The 21,396-nt window shown below is 42.5% G+C and overlaps 1 protein-coding gene across 1 annotated transcript; it reads left to right on the top strand.

Annotated features, from left to right (window-relative positions):
• The first annotated feature begins 2,107 nt into the window (after positions 1–2,107).
• LOC121457455 (olfactory receptor 10T2-like) lies at positions 2,108–12,411 on the top strand. Its single transcript, XM_041666119.1, has 2 exons — positions 2,108–2,188; positions 11,533–12,411. The coding sequence occupies exons 1-2, from the start codon at positions 2,108–2,110 to the stop codon at positions 12,409–12,411; spliced, it is 960 nt and encodes a 319-aa protein (XP_041522053.1).
• The last annotated feature ends 8,985 nt before the right edge of the window (positions 12,412–21,396 follow it).

Here is a 21,396-nt window from a genome sequence, read left to right as displayed (position 1 = left end):
GCATTCCTTCGTGAATGAAACTGAGCATGAGAAAGGTGCAGTAGGGGTGGTGACATTGTTCTTTAGCTTAAGGCATTTGCTGCCTAGCTTGGAAACCTGAGTTCTATCCTGGGATTCACAGGAAGACAACAATTGACTCCTGCAAGTTGTCTTTACACACACACACACACACACACACATAAATGTAATTTTTTTAAAATTTATATATATTAGATGAATTCATAGAGTTTGTCAAAAACAGGAAACAGAGAAATATGAGTATTTAGCTTAAGGTCAAATATTGGTTTGTCACACTTTGTGCTTTATGTCTAAACAGAAAATATAATAGAAAGTTTTTAGATAATAAATAAAACCCAGGCAATTAATTCACATGTTGATTTTGAAATTGCCTATTCTCTGACATATTTTTAGACAAAACATACAAATATTATATTTCTTTCATCAATAATTTTTCTTTTAAACTTTTGTACATTTATACAATTTTCTATCCAACTTTCTTACAGTTTTTCTTCACCTCTAATAGTAGCTGAGATTAAAATGCAAAACTCTGTAGAGAGTTTTTTTGGCAATTTCCTGTTCTGTTTTCATCAGAGATTGCATGCTAAAGGAACAGACAACATAGAAATATGGCCGTGGAAGGTTGGTTTGAGGAACTTCACTTGGTTCTTTCCATGCCTCCACTGCAAAGAGAAATGTTAAACTTCACCAGCTAGAAAAGGCACTGGGGGTTCTGCTAAGAATTCAAAAGTTTATCAGACCATAACAACAATTTGCTACTCTAGAAAGAGACTGTGTCTTTAAGATCATGTTCACTCCATGTGAGTTCCCTTACATCATCTATGCATTGGACAAGAGGTTTGATATTCCAAGTGAGTTTATTGTATCATCTATGCATTTCATGAGAGCTTTGATGAGACCTTTACTTCCTTAAGCACTTAAATTATGCAATTCTTACAGGACTAATACACAGAGATTTTTTTTATATGTGGCTTTTATTATTTCTCCATCTTCAATTACTATACTAAGATAGGAATCTGGAAATTACACATGCTGAGTTAATTTATTCATCTTACCTGATTATTGCTGCAAAAATCATTCCTAGAATCACTGGGTAGTGGAGAATACAAAGAGTAGCAGGACCACACTGAAAAATGTGAAAGTTCCTTCAGAATTCTTTACCGATCTCTGTGGAATTGACGGAGGGGGGAGGACCTAGGACTTACCACAGGGCAGGGAACCCGGACTGCTCTGTGGACTGGAGAGGGAGGGGGGGGAGAGGAGTGGGGGGGAGGGGGAGAAGGGTGGGAGGAGGGGGAGAAGGGTGGGAGGAGGGGAAGGGAAATGGGAGGCTGGGAGGAGGTGGAAACTTGTTTTTTTGTTTATGTTTTTTTTTCTTCTTTTTGCAATAAAAAAAGAAAAAAAATTCTGTCGATTTGAAATGAAGTTATTCAGTTACTGTGTGAATTCCATTAATAGGTTAGTAAACAATGCTGAGGATGAGGGCATCATCTGAGGAGAAACATCACTTGAAAACTGTAACATATCAAAATCAAGCAATTGAGACATTTATAGTCTCTGTTTTCTACAGTGCAGATCCTGAATAGAGAAAAGAGTGTTAAGGAATGCTTTGTGAGTAGATTTCAAGAAGACACCTGGGGCCACTCTGTGAGTTTCCTGCAGAATCTGATACTAAAGTCATTTCCCTCAACTATTAGGCTCTTGGCTTGACTTCAGGTAGGTACACATTTGTGCCTACACATATACACTCATTTCCTTATTTATTTATTTGTGCGTGTGCTCGAATGTGTATGTGTTGAAACACATGCCATGCTACATGTGTGGGGGTCAGTTTTCTCCTTCCAACATGTGGGTACGTGAGATTGTACTCATGCCATCAGACTTAGCTACAAGCACATTTAGTTCCTAATTTATTTCACTGTCCTTACCTTTCCTTTTACAGGTTATCCCATGCAATTGTTTCATAGTAACTCTGGTGGTCTTGATTAAATAATGGATGGCATCAGTACAGAAGCACCTCACAATTGTCTCAGAGTCTTGACCTCAAGCACATAATCGTCTCTTGAACAAGATCACTGTCACCTGGAGAATGGGCAATCATACCACAGTGACCATGTTCCTCCTGTGGGGATTTTCCAGTTTCCCAGAGCTGCAGCATCTACTCTTCACTGTAATTCTCCTCTCTTTTTTTTTTTTTTTTTTTTTTTTTTTTAATAATTTTTTTTATTAAGAAAAGAAGAAAAAAAAACATAAACAAAAAACAAGTTTCCACCTCCTCCCAGCCTCCCATCTCCCTCCCCCTCCTCCCACCCTTCTCCCCCTCCTCCCACCTTCTACCCCTCACCCCACTCCTCTCCCCCTCCCTCTCCAGTCCACAGAGCAGTCCAGGTTCCCTGCCCTGTGGCAAGTCCTAGGTCCTCCCCCCTCCGTCCATATCTAGGAAGGTGAACATCCAAACTGGCTAGGCTTCCACAAAGCCAGCACATTAAGTAGGATCAAAACCCCGTGCCATTGTCCTTGGTGTCTCATCAGCCCTCATTGTTCGTCATGTTCAGAGAGTCTGGCTTTATCCCATGCTTTTTCAGTCACAGTCCAGATGTCCTTGGTGAGCTCCCAGTAGATCAGCTCCACTGTCTCAGTGGGTGGGTGCACGCCTCGTGGTCCCGACTTCTTTGCTCATGTTCTCCCTCCTTCTGCTCCTCATTGGGACCTTGGGAGCTCAGTCCAGTGCTCCAGTGTGGGTCTCTGTCTCTGTCTCCATCCATCACCAGATGAAGGTTCTATGATGATATGCAAGATATTCGTCAGTATTGCTCTCGGATAGGGTCATTTCAAGTTCCCAGTCCTCAGCTACCCAAGGAACTAACTGGGAACCTCATGTTGGGCACTTGGGAGCCCCTCTAGGGTCAAATCTCTTGCTCACCCTAAAGTGGTTCCCTTAACTAAGAATTGTGGTTCCGTGCTCCCCTATCCACCTTTCCTTTATCCCAATTCTCCTGATTCCCCAAGTCCCCCCTCCTTCCCTTCTACCTTTTCTCTCCCCATCTCCCCTTACCCCCATCCCACCCCACCCCCAAAATCCTAATTTTCTCCCCGGCAATTGGGTCTACTTCCCTTAGCCAAGAGAATAACTATATGTTTTTCCTTGGGTTCACCTTCTTACTTAGCTTCTTTAGGTTCACCTATTGTAGACTCCGTGGCCCTAATTTATGGCTAGAAACCAATTATGAGCGAGTACATCCCATGTTCATCTTTTTGGGTCTGGGACACCTCACTCAGGATAGTGTTTTCTATTTCCATCCATTTGCCTGCAAAATTCGAGAAGTCATTGTTTTTTACCGCAGCGTAGTACTCTAGCGTGTATATATTCCATACTTTCTTCATCCATTCTTCCATTGAAGGGCATCTAGGTTGTTTCCAGGTTCTGGCTATTACAAATAATACTGCTATGAACATAGTTGAACAAATGCTTTTGTCATATGATAGAGCATCTCTTGGGTATATTCCCAGGAGTGGTATTGCTGGGTCCAGGGGTAAGTTGATCCCGAATTTCCTGAGAAACCGAAACACTGACTTCCACAGTGGTTGCACAAGATGGCATTCCCACCAGCAATGGATGAGGGTACCCGTTCCTCCACAGCCTCTCCAGCAAAGGTTATCCTTGGTGTTTTTGACTTTAGCCATTCTGACAGGTGTAAGATGATATCTCAAAGTTGTTTTGATTTGCATTTCCCTGATTGCTAAGGAAGTTGAGCACGACTTTAAGTGTCTTTTGGCCATTTGAACTTCCTCTGCTGAGAATTCTCTGTTCAGTTCAGTGCCCCATTTTTTAATTGGGTTAATTAGCATTTTAAAGTCTAGTTTCTTGAGTTCTCTATATATTTTGGAGATCAGACCTTTGTCTGTTGTGGGGTTGGTGAAGATCTTCTCCCAATCAGTAGGTTGCCTTTGTGTCTTATTGACTATGTCCTTTGCTTTACAGAAGCTTCTCAGTTTAAGTAGGTCCCATTTATTCAATGTTGCCCTTAATGTCTGTGCTTCTGGGGTTATACATAGGAAGCGATCTCCTGTGCCCAGCTCCTGTAGGGTACTTCCCACTTTCTCTTCTATCAGGTTCAGTGTGTTCGGGCTGATATTGAGGTCTTTAATCCATTTGGACTTGAGTTTTGTGCACGGTGATAGATAAGGGTCTATTTTCATTCTTCTACAAGATGACATCCAGTTGTGCCAGCACCATTTGTTGAAGATGCTTTCTTTCTTCCATTTTATACTTTTAGCTCCTTTATCGAAAATCAGGTGTTCATAGGTTTGTGGGATAAAATTCGGGTCTTCTATACGATTCCATTGGTCGACTTCTCTGTTTTTATGCCAGTACCACACTGTTTTCATTACTGTAGCTCTGTAATAGAGTTTGAAGTCAGGGATGGTAATGCCTCCAGAAGATCCTTTATTGTATAGGATTGTTTTGGCTATCCTGGGTTTTTTGTTTTTCCATATAAAGTTGATTATTGTCCTCTCCAGATCTGTGAAGAATTTTGATGGGATCTTGATGGGGATTGCATTGAATCTATAAATAGCCTTTGGTAGAATTGCCATTTTTACTATGTTGATCCTCCCAATCCAAGAGCAAGGGAGGTCCATCCATTTTTTGGTATCCTCTTCAATTTCTTTCTTCAATGTCTTAAAGTTCTTGTCAAATAGATCTTTCACTTCCTTGGTTAGATGTACCCCAAGATATTTTATGCTGTTTTTGGCTATTGTGAATGGTGAAGCTTCTCTGATTTCCCTCTCTGCTTCCATATCCTTTGTGTATAAGAGGGCGACTGATTTTTTGGAGTTGATCTTGTATCCTGCCACATTACTAAAGCTGTTTATCAGCTGTAGGAGTTCTTTGGTGGAGTTTTTGGGGTCGCTTATGTACACTATCATATCATCTGCAAATAACGAAAGTTTAACTTCTTCCTTTCCAATTCGAATCCCCTTGATCCCATTATGTTGTCTTATTGCTATTGCTAGAACTTCAAGCACTATATTGAAGAGGTATGGGGAGAGTGGACAGCCTTGTCGTGTTCCTGAGTTAAGTGGGATGGCTTTGAGTTTCTCTCCGTTTAATTTGATGTTAGCTGTCGGCTTGCTGTATATAGCTTTTATTATATTTAGGTATGACCCTTGTATCCCTAATCTCTCCAAGACTTTTAACATAAATGGATGTTGAATTTTGTCAAATGCTTTTTCAGCATCTAATGAAATGATCATATGGTTTTTTTCTTTCAGTTTATTTATATGCTGGATTACATTGATAGATTTTCGTATGTTGAACCAGCCCTGCATCTCAGGAATGAAGCCTACTTGATCATAATGGATAATTTTTCGGATGTGTTCTTGGATTCGATTTGCCAGTATTTTGTTGAGGATTTTTGCGTCGATATTCATGAGTGAGATTGGCCTGTAGTTCTCTTTCCTGGTTGAGTCTTTGAGTGGTTTTGGTATCAGAGTAATTGTGGCTTCATAAAAGGAGTTTGGTAATGACCCTTCTGTTTCTATCTTGTGGAATACATTAAGGAGTATAGGTATTAGATCTTCTTGGAAGATCTGGTAGAATTCCGCATTGAAACCATCTGGTCCTGGGCTTTTTTTGGTAGGGAGGTTTTTGATAACCTCTTCTAATTCTTCGCGACTAACAGGTCTATTTAGATTGTTCACCAGGTCCTGATTTAACTTTGGTATATGATATTTATCTAAAAAAGTATCCATTTCCTTTACATTTTCCAATTTTGTGGCATATAGGCTTTTGTAGTAAGATCTAATGATTCTCTGAATTTCCTCTGTGTCTGTGGTTATGTCCCCCTTTTCATTTCTGATCTTATTAATTTGCAAATTCTCTCTCTGCCGTTTGATTAGCTTGGATAGTGGTTTGTCAATCTTGTTGATTTTCTCCAGGAACCAGCTTTTTGTTTCATTGATTTTTTGTATTGTTTTCTGTGTTTCTATTTTGTTGATTTCAGCCCTCAGTTTGATTATTTCCAGTCTTCTACTCCTCCTAGGTGAGTCTGCTTCTTTTTTTTCTAGAGCTTTCAGGTGGGCTGTTAAGTCTCCAATGTGAGCTTTCTCTGTTTTCTTTAAGTGGGCACTTAGTGCTATGAACTTTCCTCTTAGGACTGCTTTCATAGTGTCCCATAAGTTTGAGTATGTTGTTTCTTTATTTTCATTGAATTCCAGGAAGACTTTAATTTCTTTCTTTATTTCTTCCTTAATCCAGCTATGGTTCAATAGTTGACTGTTCAGTTTCCATGACTTTGTATGCTTTCTGGGGGTAGCATTATTGTTGAATTCTAACTTTAATCCATGGTGATCTGATAAGACACAGGTGGTTACTAATATTTTTTTGTAACTGTGGATGTTTGCTTTGTTACCGACTATGTGGTCGATTTTCGAGAAGGTTCCATGAGCTGCAGAGAAGAAGGTATATTCTTTCCTATTTGGATGGAATGTTCTATAGATGTCTGTTAAGTCCATTTGATTCATTACCTTCACTAATTCTCTTATTTCTCTGTTAGGTTCCTGTCTAATTGACCTGTCCATTGGTGAGAGAGGAGTGTTGAAGTCTCCTACTATTAGTGTGTGCGGTTTGATGGCTGCCTTGAATTTTAGCAATGTTTCTTTTATGTACGTGGGTGCTTTTATATTAGGGGCATAGATGTTCAGGATTGAGACTTCATCCTGATGAACTGTTCCTGTTATGAGTATAAAATGCCCCTCTCCATCTCTTCTGATTGATTTAAGTTTAAAGTCAACTTTGTTAGAGATTAGTATGGCCACACCTGCCTGTTTCTTAGGACCATTTGCTTGAAAGGCCTTTTCCCAGCCCTTTACTCTGAGTAGGTGCCTGTCTTTGTGGTTGAGGTGTGTTTCTTGTAAACAGCAGAATGTTGGATCCTGTTTTCTTATCCAATCTCTTAGCCTGTGCCTTTTTATAGGTGAGTTGAGTCCATTGACATTAAGTGATATTAATGACCAGTGGTTGTTAACTCCGGTCATTTTTTTTTTTAGTCGTAGAGTTTGTGAGTTTCCCTTCTTTGTTTTGTGTTGGTGAAGGGTCTCTAGATGTCTGAGGTATTGTGGTCATTGTTGGACTCCTTGGTTAGTGATTTTCCTCCAATTACTTTCTGTAAGGCTGGATTTGTGGCTGCGTATTGTTTAAATTTGTTTTTATCCTGGAAAATTTTATTTTCTCCATTTATAGTGAATGAAAGCTTGGCTGGGTATAGTAATCTGGGCTTGCACCCATGGTCTCTCAGTTTCTGCAGTACATCTAACCAGGACCTTCTGGCTTTCATGGTTTCCATGGAGAAGTCAGGTGTAAGTCTGATAGGTTTACCTTTATAAGTAATTTGGCCTTTTTCCTTTGCAGCTCTTAATATTCTTTCCTTATTTTGTATGCTTTGTGTTTTGATAATTATATGGCGAGGGGATGTTTTTTTTTGATCCAGCCTATTCGGTGTTCTGTATGCTTCTTGCACCTTCATAGGAAAATCTTTCCTTAGGTTGGGAAAGTTTTCTTCTATAATTTTATTAAATAGATTTTCTGGACCATTGAGCTGCCCTTCTTCTCCTTCTTCTACTCCTATTATTCTTAGGTTTGGTCTTTTTATTGTGTCCCATATTTCCTGAATGTTTTGTGATGAGAGTTTGTTGGACTTGCTGTTTTCTTTGATCAGTGTGTTTATTTTCTCTATGGTATCTTCAGAATCTGAGAGTCTTTCTTCTATCTCTTGTATTCTGCTGGTTATGCTTCTTTCTGTAGTCTCTATTCGTTTACCTAGATTTTCCATGTCCAGACGGCCCTCTGTTTGTGTTTTCTTCTTTGCCTCCATTTCAGTTTTCAGGTCTTGAACTGTTTCCATTATCTGTTTGATTGTTTTTCCTTGGTTTTCTAGGGTATCATTCACTGATTTATTCAATTCTTCAAACTTTCTGTTATATTTCTCATCCATTTCTATAAGGGCGTTTTTTACATGCTGTTTAAGGGTGTCAATCACTTTCATGAAGTCAATCTTTTCTCCTTCCTCTTGATTAAGGGGTTCTTGTCCTCCCGTTGTGAGGTCGCTGGTTTCTGGTAGCTTCATGTTGCTTTTCAGCTTGTTGGGCGAATTCTTGCCTTGACGTCGGCCCATCTCTTCTTCCAAATGCTCCCTATGGATCTTCTTTTACCGGATTAGGTCTCCTTGCCTACCAAACGCTGTCTCTCCCCAATGTTGGCTCTCCCAATGCTGGGTCTCCCCAATGCTGGGTCTCCCCAATGCTGGGTCTCCTGGCGCCGAAAGATCAGGCCTCCGTGCTGGTTGGGCAGCCCGCAGACAAAGCGCCTACCCCGCTTGGTGCAGGCAGGCCACAGAAACAAAGGAACTGCTGCCCGCCCGGGAGCCCCGGGTACTCAGACCCAGCGCCCAGATAGGCTGCGCTGGGCGATGCTACGCGCCAAAAGAGGGCAGTGGGGGCGAAGTGGGGAGGGGTCTGGACGGAAGCTGGGTGGGCCAGGAAGAAAGAGGCAGCAGAGAGCCCAAGCAGGACAGGGGGCCAAGAAACCCCCGAGCTCCCCGTCCCAGGCTGGCGCCGTGGGCCAGAAACTCACCCCAATGCTGGGTCTCCTGGCGCCGAAAGATCAGGCCTCCGTGCTGGTTGGGCAGCCCGCAGACAAAGCGCCTACCCCGCTTGGTGCAGGCAGGCCACAGAAACAAAGGAACTGCTGCCCCCCGGGAGCCCCGGCTACTCGGACCCAGCGCCCAGATAGGCTGCGCTGGGCGATGCTACGCGCCAAAAGAGGGCAGTGGGGGCGAAGTGGGGAGGGGTCTGGACGGAAGCTGGGTGGGCCAGGAAGAAAGAGGCAGCAGAGAGCCCAAGCAGGACAGGGGGCCAAGAAACCCCCGAGCTCCCCGTCCCAGGCTGGCGCCGTGGGCCAGAAACTCACCTCAATGCTGGGTCTCCTGGCGCCGAAAGATCAGGCCTCCGTGCTGGTTGGGCAGCCCGCAGACAAAGCGCCTACCCCGCTTGGTGCAGGCAGGCCACAGAAACAAAGGAACTGCTGCCCGCCCGGGAGCCCCGGGTACTCAGACCCAGCGCCCAGATAGGCTGCGCTGGGCGATGCTACGCGCCAAAAGAGGGCAGTGGGGGCGAAGTGGGGAGGGGTCTGGACGGAAGCTGGGTGGGCCAGGAAGAAAGAGGCAGCAGAGAGCCCAAGCAGGACAGGGGGCCAAGAAACCCCCGAGCTCCCCGTCCCAGGCTGGCGCCGTGGGCCAGAAACTCACCCCAATGCTGGGTCTCCTGGCGCCGAAAGATCAGGCCTCCGTGCTGGTTGGGCAGCCCGCAGACAAAGCGCCTACCCCGCTTGGTGCAGGCAGGCCACAGAAACAAAGGAACTGCTGCCCCCCGGGAGCCCCGGCTACTCGGACCCAGCGCCCAGATAGGCTGCGCTGGGCGATGCTACGCGCCAAAAGAGGGCAGTGGGGGCGAAGTGGGGAGGGGTCTGGACGGAAGCTGGGTGGGCCAGGAAGAAAGAGGCAGCAGAGAGCCCAAGCAGGACAGGGGGCCAAGAAACCCCCGAGCTCCCCGTCCCAGGCTGGCGCCGTGGGCCAGAAACTCACCCCAATGCTGGGTCTCCTGGCGCCGAAAGATCAGGCCTCCGTGCTGGTTGGGCAGCCCGCAGACAAAGCGCCTACCCCGCTTGGTGCAGGCAGGCCACAGAAACAAAGGAACTGCTGCCCCCCGGGAGCCCCGGCTACTCGGACCCAGCGCCCAGATAGGCTGCGCTGGGCGATGCTACGCGCCAAAAGAGGGCAGTGGGGGCGAAGTGGGGAGGGGTCTGGACGGAAGCTGGGTGGGCCAGGAAGAAAGAGGCAGCAGAGAGCCCAAGCAGGACAGGGGGCCAAGAAACCCCCGAGCTCCCCGTCCCAGGCTGGCGCCGTGGGCCAGAAACTCACCTCAATGCTGGGTCTCCTGGCGCCGAAAGATCAGGCCTCCGTGCTGGTTGGGCAGCCCGCAGACAAAGCGCCTACCCCGCTTGGTGCAGGCAGGCCACAGAAACAAAGGAACTGCTGCCCGCCCGGGAGCCCCGGGTACTCAGACCCAGCGCCCAGATAGGCTGCGCTGGGCGATGCTACGCGCCAAAAGAGGGCAGTGGGGGCGAAGTGGGGAGGGGTCTGGACGGAAGCTGGGTGGGCCAGGAAGAAAGAGGCAGCAGAGAGCCCAAGCAGGACAGGGGGCCAAGAAACCCCCGAGCTCCCCGTCCCAGGCTGGCGCCGTGGGCCAGAAACTCACCCCAATGCTGGGTCTCCTGGCGCCGAAAGATCAGGCCTCCGTGCTGGTTGGGCAGCCCGCAGACAAAGCGCCTACCCCGCTTGGTGCAGGCAGGCCACAGAAACAAAGGAACTGCTGCCCCCCGGGAGCCCCGGCTACTCGGACCCAGCGCCCAGATAGGCTGCGCTGGGCGATGCTACGCGCCAAAAGAGGGCAGTGGGGGCGAAGTGGGGAGGGGTCTGGACGGAAGCTGGGTGGGCCAGGAAGAAAGAGGCAGCAGAGAGCCCAAGCAGGACAGGGGGCCAAGAAACCCCCGAGCTCCCCGTCCCAGGCTGGCGCCGTGGGCCAGAAACTCACCCCAATGCTGGGTCTCCTGGCGCCGAAAGATCAGGCCTCCGTGCTGGTTGGGCAGCCCGCAGACAAAGCGCCTACCCCGCTTGGTGCAGGCAGGCCACAGAAACAAAGGAACTGCTGCCCCCCGGGAGCCCCGGCTACTCGGACCCAGCGCCCAGATAGGCTGCGCTGGGCGATGCTACGCGCCAAAAGAGGGCAGTGGGGGCGAAGTGGGGAGGGGTCTGGACGGAAGCTGGGTGGGCCAGGAAGAAAGAGGCAGCAGAGAGCCCAAGCAGGACAGGGGGCCAAGAAACCCCCGAGCTCCCCGTCCCAGGCTGGCGCCGTGGGCCAGAAACTCACCTCAATGCTGGGTCTCCTGGCGCCGAAAGATCAGGCCTCCGTGCTGGTTGGGCAGCCCGCAGACAAAGCGCCTACCCCGCTTGGTGCAGGCAGGCCACAGAAACAAAGGAACTGCTGCCCGCCCGGGAGCCCCGGGTACTCAGACCCAGCGCCCAGATAGGCTGCGCTGGGCGATGCTACGCGCCAAAAGAGGGCAGTGGGGGCGAAGTGGGGAGGGGTCTGGACGGAAGCTGGGTGGGCCAGGAAGAAAGAGGCAGCAGAGAGCCCAAGCAGGACAGGGGGCCAAGAAACCCCCGAGCTCCCCGTCCCAGGCTGGCGCCGTGGGCCAGAAACTCACCCCAATGCTGGGTCTCCTGGCGCCGAAAGATCAGGCCTCCGTGCTGGTTGGGCAGCCCGCAGACAAAGCGCCTACCCCGCTTGGTGCAGGCAGGCCACAGAAACAAAGGAACTGCTGCCCCCCGGGAGCCCCGGCTACTCGGACCCAGCGCCCAGATAGGCTGCGCTGGGCGATGCTACGCGCCAAAAAAGCTAATTCTCCTCTCTTATGTGACCATCCTCCTAGCAAATGCATCCATCATGGTGGCCATCAAACTCAGTCAAAACCTTCACACTCCCATGTACTTTTTCCTCTTTGCGTTGTCCTTTTCAGAAACATGCACCACTATGGTGATCCTACCCCGAATGTTAGTGGACTTGCTGTCAGAGAGTAAGGCCATTTCTCTCCTGGAGTGTGCCACACAGATGTTTTTCTTCTTTGGACTGGCTGCCAACAACTGCTTCATCATGGCTGCCATGTCCTATGACCGTTACACTGCCATCCACAGCCCACTGCATTATCATATCCTTATGACCCAAAAGGTCTGTGTTCAGCTTGTGATGGCTTCTTGTGTGGTCGGGTTTCTCTGTTCTCTTGGTATCACCTTCACCATATTCAGCTTGTCTTTCTGTGACTCCAACAATATCCAGCACTTTTTCTGTGACATTTCACCGTTGGTTCATCTTGCCTGCAATTATACTGTTCATCATTCGATGATTATTTTTTCGATTTCTGCATTTGTGCTCATGGGCAGCTTTGTTTTAATAATGACTTCCTATATCTTCATAGTGTCCCTAGTTGTAAAAATGCCTTCTGCACTGGGGAGGTATAAGGCCTTCTCAACGTGCTCCTCCCACCTCACAGTTGTGTCTATGCACTACGGATTTGCTTGTTTTGTCTACTTGATACCCAAGAACAGTGACTCCTTCAGTGAAGACATGCTGATGGCTGTCACATATACAGTACTGACACCTCTGCTCAACCCCATTGTTTATAGCCTAAGAAACAAAGAAATGCAGACAGCCTTGAGGAAGGTATACTACACAGTGTTAACAATATTTTGCCTTGCCTGGCAAGTAAAAAGGCCCTGAACATTTAAGAACAGCTATGAACAATGACAACAAAAGTGGGGAATTGTGTGTTTCCATTAAAAAGACATTATTTAATGTACAAAGCAATTATAATATTTGCCTGAATATAATATATAATAACTACCTGAATGTCCTGGTCTCACCACTACTCTAAAGCAATTATATCATGGTTTTCAGGCATTTATGTAAACATGTATACATTCAGTAGACATATCAGAATTCTTTGGAACTCTGTTTTTATGACTATGGCTGCTTTGGTGGAAAAGAATTGTTATATTAGTGAGAAAAGATAAAAGAAAAGAAATTAAGCAGAAACAAGAAAAACCGAAAAACTTAGGGAAGTAGATAGAGAAACAGAAGAGGCAGCGTTGGGGAGGGAAGAGGACAGTGAGTAGAAAATAGAAGTGTGATTGATTGACAAAAGAGAAAGTACAAACACTTCAAGACTGATCTGAAAATGAGATATGGTCACAATATTGAAAAACTTTAAGTCAACTTGAGAGGATGATTTGTTTTTATTAAAAAACAAGAGTTTAGGTACCAAAGACCATTCCAGTATTAGGAACCCCAGGTAAGATACTACCCACTGCCTGCTAATACTCTTTAGAGCCTGATAACTCAGTAGTATTCTCTTTCCTCTGTTGGGGAAATCTTTCTGTAAGATGTGTCTTTGCTGTTCCTCAGTTTTCTAAAGCACCTTCTGATTGGTCTAATAAAGAGCTGAAAGACCAATAGTTATGCAGGAACAAGATAGGTGGGGCTTATGGGCAGAGATGAGAACTCTGGAAAAGAACTGTAGGCAGGGGATTCATCAGCCCTGCACAGAGGAAGTCAGACATATGGTACTGAGGAGAGGTAATGAGCTACATGGCAGAATGTAGATTAGTATAAATGGGCTAATTTAACTTTTAAGATCTAGTTGGGAACAAGCCTAAGTGAAACCCTGGCTTTCATAATGAATAAAAATTTGTTCCGTGTTATTATTTGGAAGCTGGTTGTCCAATTTGGTGCTCAACGAGCGGCATGTATATCCAAATACAGAGTCTGAAATGGCTAAGAAAAGTTATGGGTGAGGAACCAGATGTGGCTTCTTAGAAGTACAGTCTTTCTGACAAGTTTGTGATTGTAGGTATGAGGCTAGACCCTCATGAAAAGGCAAGCAATAGCTATAGCCCAGAACCAGTGGGGGAGCCTGCTGAATGAATCCAAGGGGGCAGAGCCACTTGCCAGTTCCATGTGCTAAGTAAAGTCACAGTAGGTACCTGCACATGCACAGAGGGACAAAAGGAACATTTTTCAGGACCCATTGTGCACAGATGTTACAGTGTCTCTGGCAGGCTTGCAAGTGCTTACTATGTGGGACCACTCTTTCCTGTTGGGTTGCTTGTGGTAGATGGCATGGCCTTTAAGGCTTTACATGTGGTCAGAGAAATACTGTACATTCACAGAAAGCCAGGTCCAGACTGACCAAACTCTGAACAGGTACAATATGCTTGGAAATATGCTTAGGTTCTGAAGAAAAGAAAATGGGTAGAGATAGTCATAGAAAAATGGTTTAAAAATAATAAAGTATTTAAGGCATGAGTAAAGTAATATAGAAAGAACAAGCCACATAATGATGGCAAATACTCTAACACAGCATGCTTGGACTTTATATAGTGCTTTATTAACTTTAAAAACCTAATGTACAAAAAATAGCTGCTGAGAGATATTGTGTATAAAACTGCTGAATTTAAGCAGCCTATATATTTTAAGGATGCCTTAACTTTGGAATGGAAGTCAGGAAATGTGTTTGTTGGGGAAAGAGGTTGGGTCTTTGTTTCCACAGGAAACAAAAAGTTATAGATTCCTTCAAAATAAATGAAGTTCATATTTTCTATGGGAGATATCCTGAAAATCTTGGATGCAGACATGAAGGAAGAAGCCAAGAAAAACTACCAAGACAGGTGATGTATCTGTTGACCCGTCTACAAGTGAACAGCTCTGAGCCTGGATGAGACTGATATATCTTGTTGGCCACAGAGCCCTCATGACTTACCATTATATGCCATTCTTTCATATGGCATGGTTGGTAATTTATATTGTGGGTTGGTTATGTAGTACAAATGAACTTATACAATTGAAAGATGCCTATTACCTGCTCAAACAAAGAGCAGAGAGAATCATCTTTAGCTTATTTGTGCACACAGCAATTCCATACTCGTGTATGTATGAAATATGTGTGTATGTATGAAATATTTATGTATGCAAATATGTATGTTACCTTTAAAAATTTGCATGTTTTCAGAAAAAAAAACAGACACCAATGACCACAACACAAATAACCCAGATAATCTAGCTTCGCAGAATGCCTCCACTGCTGTTTCCTCAAGATAACTTCTGCATTCAAGATAACTTCAAAGTCATGGCATCCTGCTGTTTCTGTCTCTTTTTTTTTTGTTTTGGAAATTGTTATGAACTTTCTGTTTACTCAAGTAATAGTATATCCTTCTCAGGTGTAGATAGAGTTGAAGAATAGATAGTTATAGTTTATTTCCTTGTTACCAAATTTAGAAAAGGAATTCACAAAAGAGGTGTAAATCATATAAAGTTGAAGACATAAAAAGATAGTTTTGGGTTGGTTATACAAATTAAGATAGAAAGTGAATTTAGGTATAACACTTTGGACTCATTCATCAAAATAAAATAGATAATAGAGTATTTTCTCTGAATTTGCCAAATTCAAATGGACTGAAAATTGTTAATATAATTCTTACTGGTATATATTTGTATATAATCATTAGACTTATTATATATAGTTTTACTATGTTAGAGTTAAAATCTTTCCTTTTTATTTATACAATAGGAGGAAATATGTGATATTTTGATTGCATTCTCTCAATAAAGATTGTTTTGAATCAGAGGGTGGAATAAGCCACTACCTGACTAAAATTAACAATAGACTGAGGAAGTAGTAAGGTGGAACTTAGAGAGAATCTCCTTTCTTTTGGAGGAAGGAATAGAAAAAATAAGAAGTTACTGGTGGTTGATCAGTTGCTTCTCTGATCTTTCCGGTTCTTTTTTTTTATTTTTTTTATTTTTATTTTTTTATTTTTCGAGACAGGGTTTCTCCGTAGCCTTTGGTTCCTGTCCTGGAACTAGCTCTTGTAGACCAGGCTGGCCTCGAACTCACAGAGATCCGCCTGCCTCTGCCTCCCGAGTGCTGGGATTAAAGGCGTGCGCCACCACCACCCGGCTATTATTTTTATTTTTTTTAAATATTTATTTATTATGTATACAATATTCTTTCTGTATGCCTGAAGGCCAGAAGAGGGCGCCAGACCTCTTTACAGATGGTTGTGAGCCACCATGTGGTTGCTGGGAATTGAACTCAGGACCTTTGGAAGAGCAGGCAATGCTCTTAACCACTGAGCCATCTCTCCAGCCCCGATCTTTCAGGTTCTTAACCTGATATCTGATTCCCATTTTTTTACTGGTAGTGAATAATTAGTTAAACGCATCACATATCCTATTCAAACCACCACAAGTAGCAATAAACTTGTTCGAGCAAGTTTCCTTGTGATAGGATGAAGTGAAGTGTCTTTAGGATATATTCTCGAAAGTGGTATCACTACCTTTTTTTTTTTTTTTGGTTTTTCGAGACAGGGTTTCTCTGTGGTTTTGGAGCCTGTCCTGGAACTAGCTCTTGTAGACCAGGCTGGTCTCGAACTCACAGAGATCCGCCTGCCTCTGCCTCCCGAGTGCTGGGATTAAAGGCATGCGCCACCACGGCCCGGCGTATCACTACCTTTTAAGGTAGATTGATTCCCATCATTTTGAGGAATCACCGTATTGATTTCCATAATGGGTGTACAAGTTTGCACTCCCACCAGCAGTGAATGGAGCTCACTTTGATCCACATCCTCTCCAGTATGAGCTATTACTTATGTTATTGACTTATCTCTCTGACAGGTGTAAAATGGAAACTCAAAGTGTTTTTGATTTGCATTCCCTTGATGGCTGTGGATGTTGAACATTTTGTCAAGTGTTTCACGTCATTTGAGTTTCCTTTATTAAGAATTCTCTGTTTAGATCTGTACCCCATTTTAAAACTGGATTATTTGGCTTTGTAATATCTTAGTTCTTTATATATTCTGGATTTGTTCTCTATTGGATGTGGAATTGGTAAAAATTTTTTACTATTCTGTAGGCTTGCTGATTTGTCCAAATCATTGTGTCCTTTGTGACACTTTTCAGTTTCATGAGGTCCCATTCATTTATTGTTGATAATGTGCCTGTGTCTTTGATGCTCTGTTCAGAAAGTCGTCTTTTGTGCCAATGAGGTCAAGGGTATCTCCCAATTTCTCTTCTATAAGGTTCAGTGTATCTAGTGTTTTTTTTACATACAGATATCCAGTAAAAGTAAGAGGAACATAAGAAAACTTTATGGCATCACTAGACTCTCATGGATGTTCACTTGTGGAATCAACACCTCATACCTCTTCAGAAAGGCTAAATACTCATTTCAGATTTCAAGCACCAACTAGCATCAATACTAATACAAGAAAGTGAACATCTCTCTTATCTCTTCTGAGTCTTATTATCTATGAATATGTTATAATTGTTTAAATTCATTCAGAACTGGAGTAGTACATTGTGCACCATCATGCAGTAAAATATAAGAAGTAAATATACTAACATCTTCAGTGTAATTGCTGCACTGTGACTTTATGCTTAAAAGCTGTCACAATAGTTCATTACAAGACTTATGAATCAATGAGTAATAGTTGATGACAGTGGGTTTTCTGTTTTAAAAAGGTCTTTCCCTAAGAGTTGCCTCATGAGAGACCTGTCACGACAGCCATGCTCTCTGTATGTTCTTTTTCTTTTCTAGCTTCCTTCTACCTGAATTATCAGGCTATAACTTTACCTGGTGAGAACTTTTCCTAGACATCTACACAAGACCTAAGACTCTCGAGCTTTGGTGAATTTTCAGAAACATATAGACTGGTACTAAATAAGAAGTGAAATGCCCCTGAAAAACTAACTTATTTTCAATCTTATTTCAACAAGTTGAATTTCAATTATTTTACTATTTTTTTTTGGTTGACAGAACAAAGCAAAAAAAAAAAAAGAATTCAAACTGGACATCAGAAAGAATTATAGGTCCACAGGGTACAGTTCTCCTGCTGGGGACATAAAGCCCTAAGTGATGCAAGGGGTAATGGTCTCAGGTGACCTGTGGATCTCATTAAGGGTGCACCAACCTTAGCTCCAGCCACAGGAGCTGAAAAGACATTGCCCTGCTGTCAAAAAAGAATTCAGTTTCACGTAGAAGGGATCTCACCACAGACATGCACAGGGAAAAATGACTTAAATTTTTTTTCTAAATGACATTACAGAAAGGACTACAGAAAACTGCATTACTTGTAAGGTCTAACATATAGCTACCCTCCTATTTTAAAATGATTGGATGTTATCCTTCTTTGGTTTGAGGTGGGATTTTAATTTGATTTTATATTTGCCATGAACATTTATTTTCAGCATCCACTAAGAGCCAGGTCATTGTGGGTGTTAATAGGGAGAATATGCTAAGGGTAATAAGGGTACAACTGAGCTGGAAGGAAGGATGTTGTGGTTTTCCTACTTATGGTATATCTAGCTGACAGATAGATAATGAGAGGATCCTGGAAAATTATAAACTGAGAAGGAAAAATAAAATTTGAAACTCCAGACTTTATGGGAGTAAGCTGTGAATATCTACTTGAGCAGATCAGCAGCATCTAGCACAATAAAACAAATATTTTGTGGGCATGAAAGTATATATAAGCACTGGCAAGGAAAAGTTGTCTGTAGGTCATATGATATCCTAGTCAATGCAATTAGCAAGCATTTAATACTTATTGTCTCAGTCCTCTTTGGGCCAAAAAGATATGTAATTTCAAGGAGTAAAATAGTTTAAGGGATATAAATTACTTGCTTGTTTATAATGGAAGAACTTGGATTTAAATATAAGTCTATTTTGCATTTGCTAAATTCATTATTCCATACAAATAGATTCTAATGAAACTGCATGTTTAATGTCAAATCTCATGGTATCAAAAGAATTAGCAGAAATGATTAAATATAAATATGAAAATACAGTTTTAAATACACCTAAATATATAATGATGAAGTTCATATAGATATATGTGTATTTGAAAATGTACTTGTGTATATTTATGAATGAAATGGTTCTTCTATTTTCATTGTTCCATCTATGGTTTAGCTGCACCATAAATCACGGGCAGCTGACGTCTCCCTGTGTTTTTCACTTTGTCATTTCGCTACTCATTCATTGTGATCATTTTTATCTCATCACTGTGTGATTATAATTGATAAGCTCAACAAGCATTTATATATATATATATATGAAACCTGGAATCCAACTCCAGATAGAAAATAATAAAACAAAATCCATGGATCTCTATATTTTGTTATATTTTCTACCACCTTTAACTCAATACAACATGGCCTCAATTTTCCAGACTATTAAAATATCAGTAACTGTTATGCATCATTTGAAGTCAAATTAGGCTTAAAGAAAGCTAAGTGTTCTTTCCCCAAAATTGATAACAAATAGTCACTATATTTTAGCACAGAAATTCACTCAATAATGAGGAATTAGTTGTACCTGCCGGGAATGTTCAGCAGTACATTCTGGTGGGCAATAGTCCTAACCTGACCAAGATTTCAAACACCGCTTTTCAGTCCACTGGGTAACAGCACCCTTGAGTTTTCAAATGCTGAAGGCCAAAATAACTTAAAGTGAAGAATAAGGGTAAAATCCCTGTAGATGTCCTTGCTGTTTCAAGTAAATATGTCATATCAACTCTTCTAGATTTCACTGCAAAAGTGGGGTCTGAAAAAAACTGGGGCTAGGGCTTTGGGGAATGAAGATTAATCATTTCCCTTTCCAACTGCAGAATTGGTCTATCACAAACTGTGCCAAAATAATATCTCTCAGATTTAAATAATGATTTTCAGCTTTAAAATTTTTGTATTTGTGCACATGAGTAGAGGTGCTGGTGGAGGCCAGAAGGAGTCAGATCTCCTAGAGCTGGAGCTATAGGTGGCTGTGAGCCACTCACATAGGTGCTGTGAACGAATTCTGGTACTTTCCAAAGCATTGTGTACTCTTATTCTTTCCTCAGATCACTAGCTCACTTCCTTTTGTTTTTTCATAATATTTATTAATTTACTTGCATTAAGGTAACTGAAAAGGAGACTGCTGTGTAAGAGAATAAGTACTTATTTAGGCACATTTTAAAAAGTCACATGTGCAGTATTAGAAGAAATGAGCTGAATGACTATAACGTCTTTATTCTTAGGCAAAATATCATTTTTTTAATCCTGGCCATGTGTTTATCACACCACCTGTCATCAGAGCACAGGAGCCTGTGCTGTATGTACCCATATCTGTAGCTCAGCCACTTAAGAACTGTTTCCCAGACACTCTGGGCTTTCTCATTGATTCTCTGACCTCCATGCTTACTTAGAAAATGTGACTTTTTCTGCTTCCCTCTTTCTGTCAATTTCAGGATATTTTAGCTTGCTGTCATGATGACATCAGGGAGAAGATACAAAATGATAAAGTCTTCCTCTGCCATGATTCTTGTAGGAACTGATCATGTATGATGTCATCATAATAAAATCAGATGTCAATGTAGAAAAATTCATTAACTCGGTTACAGTGATTAGTATGCTTTTTAAATAGACAATATTTGAATTAGATTGGAAGAAAAGGCTATGGTTTAAGAGCCAATGAAGAATAAGGAGAGGGAAGAGTAGGGCAAGTAAGAGGAGCAAGAACAGAAAAAGACGGGTTTGGTGGACATCAGGATATTGCCCCAAAGAAAGAAGGTTGTTGTGAGAAGATTATGGGGGCATTCTCTTGAGTGTCACTATATGACCTTAGTATTTGCAGACATCTTTTCTGTCTAGAGGAACATCACCTCTGTGTGAACACCATATCCATCCATAACAAATTATACTGCCTTCCCAAATTACACTACTGCACTCTTACCTCAAGCATGAGCACAATACTGTTACTCTCAGAAGCTGTTCAAGAGGGTACAACCCAATTACATCGAGTTCATGGTATTCCTTGAATATGAGCATGAGCAGCTCTTTTCAATGACAAGGATTTTTACTGTTTTTTAAATGTCTGGCATACTTTCTTCCAGGCTTTTAATTAGTGAGCAGCTAACCATATTCCATAACAATATGAGTGTGGACTCCATAAGAAGGGAATGCTTGACTCCATAGTAAATGGTAGTATATTCTTCCATCACTTTGAGTTATTTATCTAATGGTATCTTTCTCTGTCATAGGCAGGGTAACTGATTGAAATGGCATTCCATAGTATTTTTTTCTCACCAAATGAAGAACTGACAACTCATAGATATTAAACTATTGTTGGAATCAGTGCACCCAATTTTGATATTTTAGTATGCAACCTATGTCTTGGTTTCAATTTCTGTGTTATCAGGGTTGAAATATCATACACAATGGTTGGGGAAGCTAAATGAGGAAATTATATCTAATATACAGTCTGAATAATTCACTAATTCTAGAGATAAGAAAATACTGATTATTGGAGTGCCTCATTTAAATTTTATTTTTGAAAATTCAGGATATAACAGATATTTAAAAAATACTTTCCTTTTTGTTTTCTTTCTTTTCTGTTTTCCTTTTTATAAATTTGCCCAAGCTGACCATGAATTTTCAGACTGAAGAACTCCCCCATCTCAGGTTTTGGAGTAACTTGGATTACAGTTTCATGTTAACATGTTCCACTTAAAAATATATTGTTACTTGTGATCTCTCAGCTTTGTGGGTTCTTTCAGAAGACCACCCAGTAAACCTCTTTTATCCTAACCCCATGCCCCATACATGTTTTCCCATTGCCTTTCTTTTCTTCCCCAACACTTTCCTGTAATTAAACCCTATGTTGTATAAAAATGT

This window comes from Microtus oregoni, unplaced genomic scaffold (assembly GCF_018167655.1).
Source record: "Microtus oregoni isolate MIOR12 unplaced genomic scaffold, Mior012 000016F_ref0000370, whole genome shotgun sequence".
NCBI classification, from domain to species: domain Eukaryota; kingdom Metazoa; phylum Chordata; class Mammalia; order Rodentia; family Cricetidae; genus Microtus; species Microtus oregoni.
Note: the sequence above shows the minus strand (reverse complement) of the source record. Positions and strands in the feature narration are given on the sequence as shown.

Bases quoted from the DNA above. Each gene is read 5' to 3' on its own strand.
- LOC121457455 (XM_041666119.1), top strand. From the start codon at position 2,108: ATGGGCAATCATACCACAGTGACCATGTTCCTCCTGTGGGGATTTTCC. The intron at 2,189-11,532 runs GTAATTCTCCTC...GCGCCAAAAAAG, and splicing joins TGCAGCATCTACTCTTCACT to CTAATTCTCCTCTCTTATGT.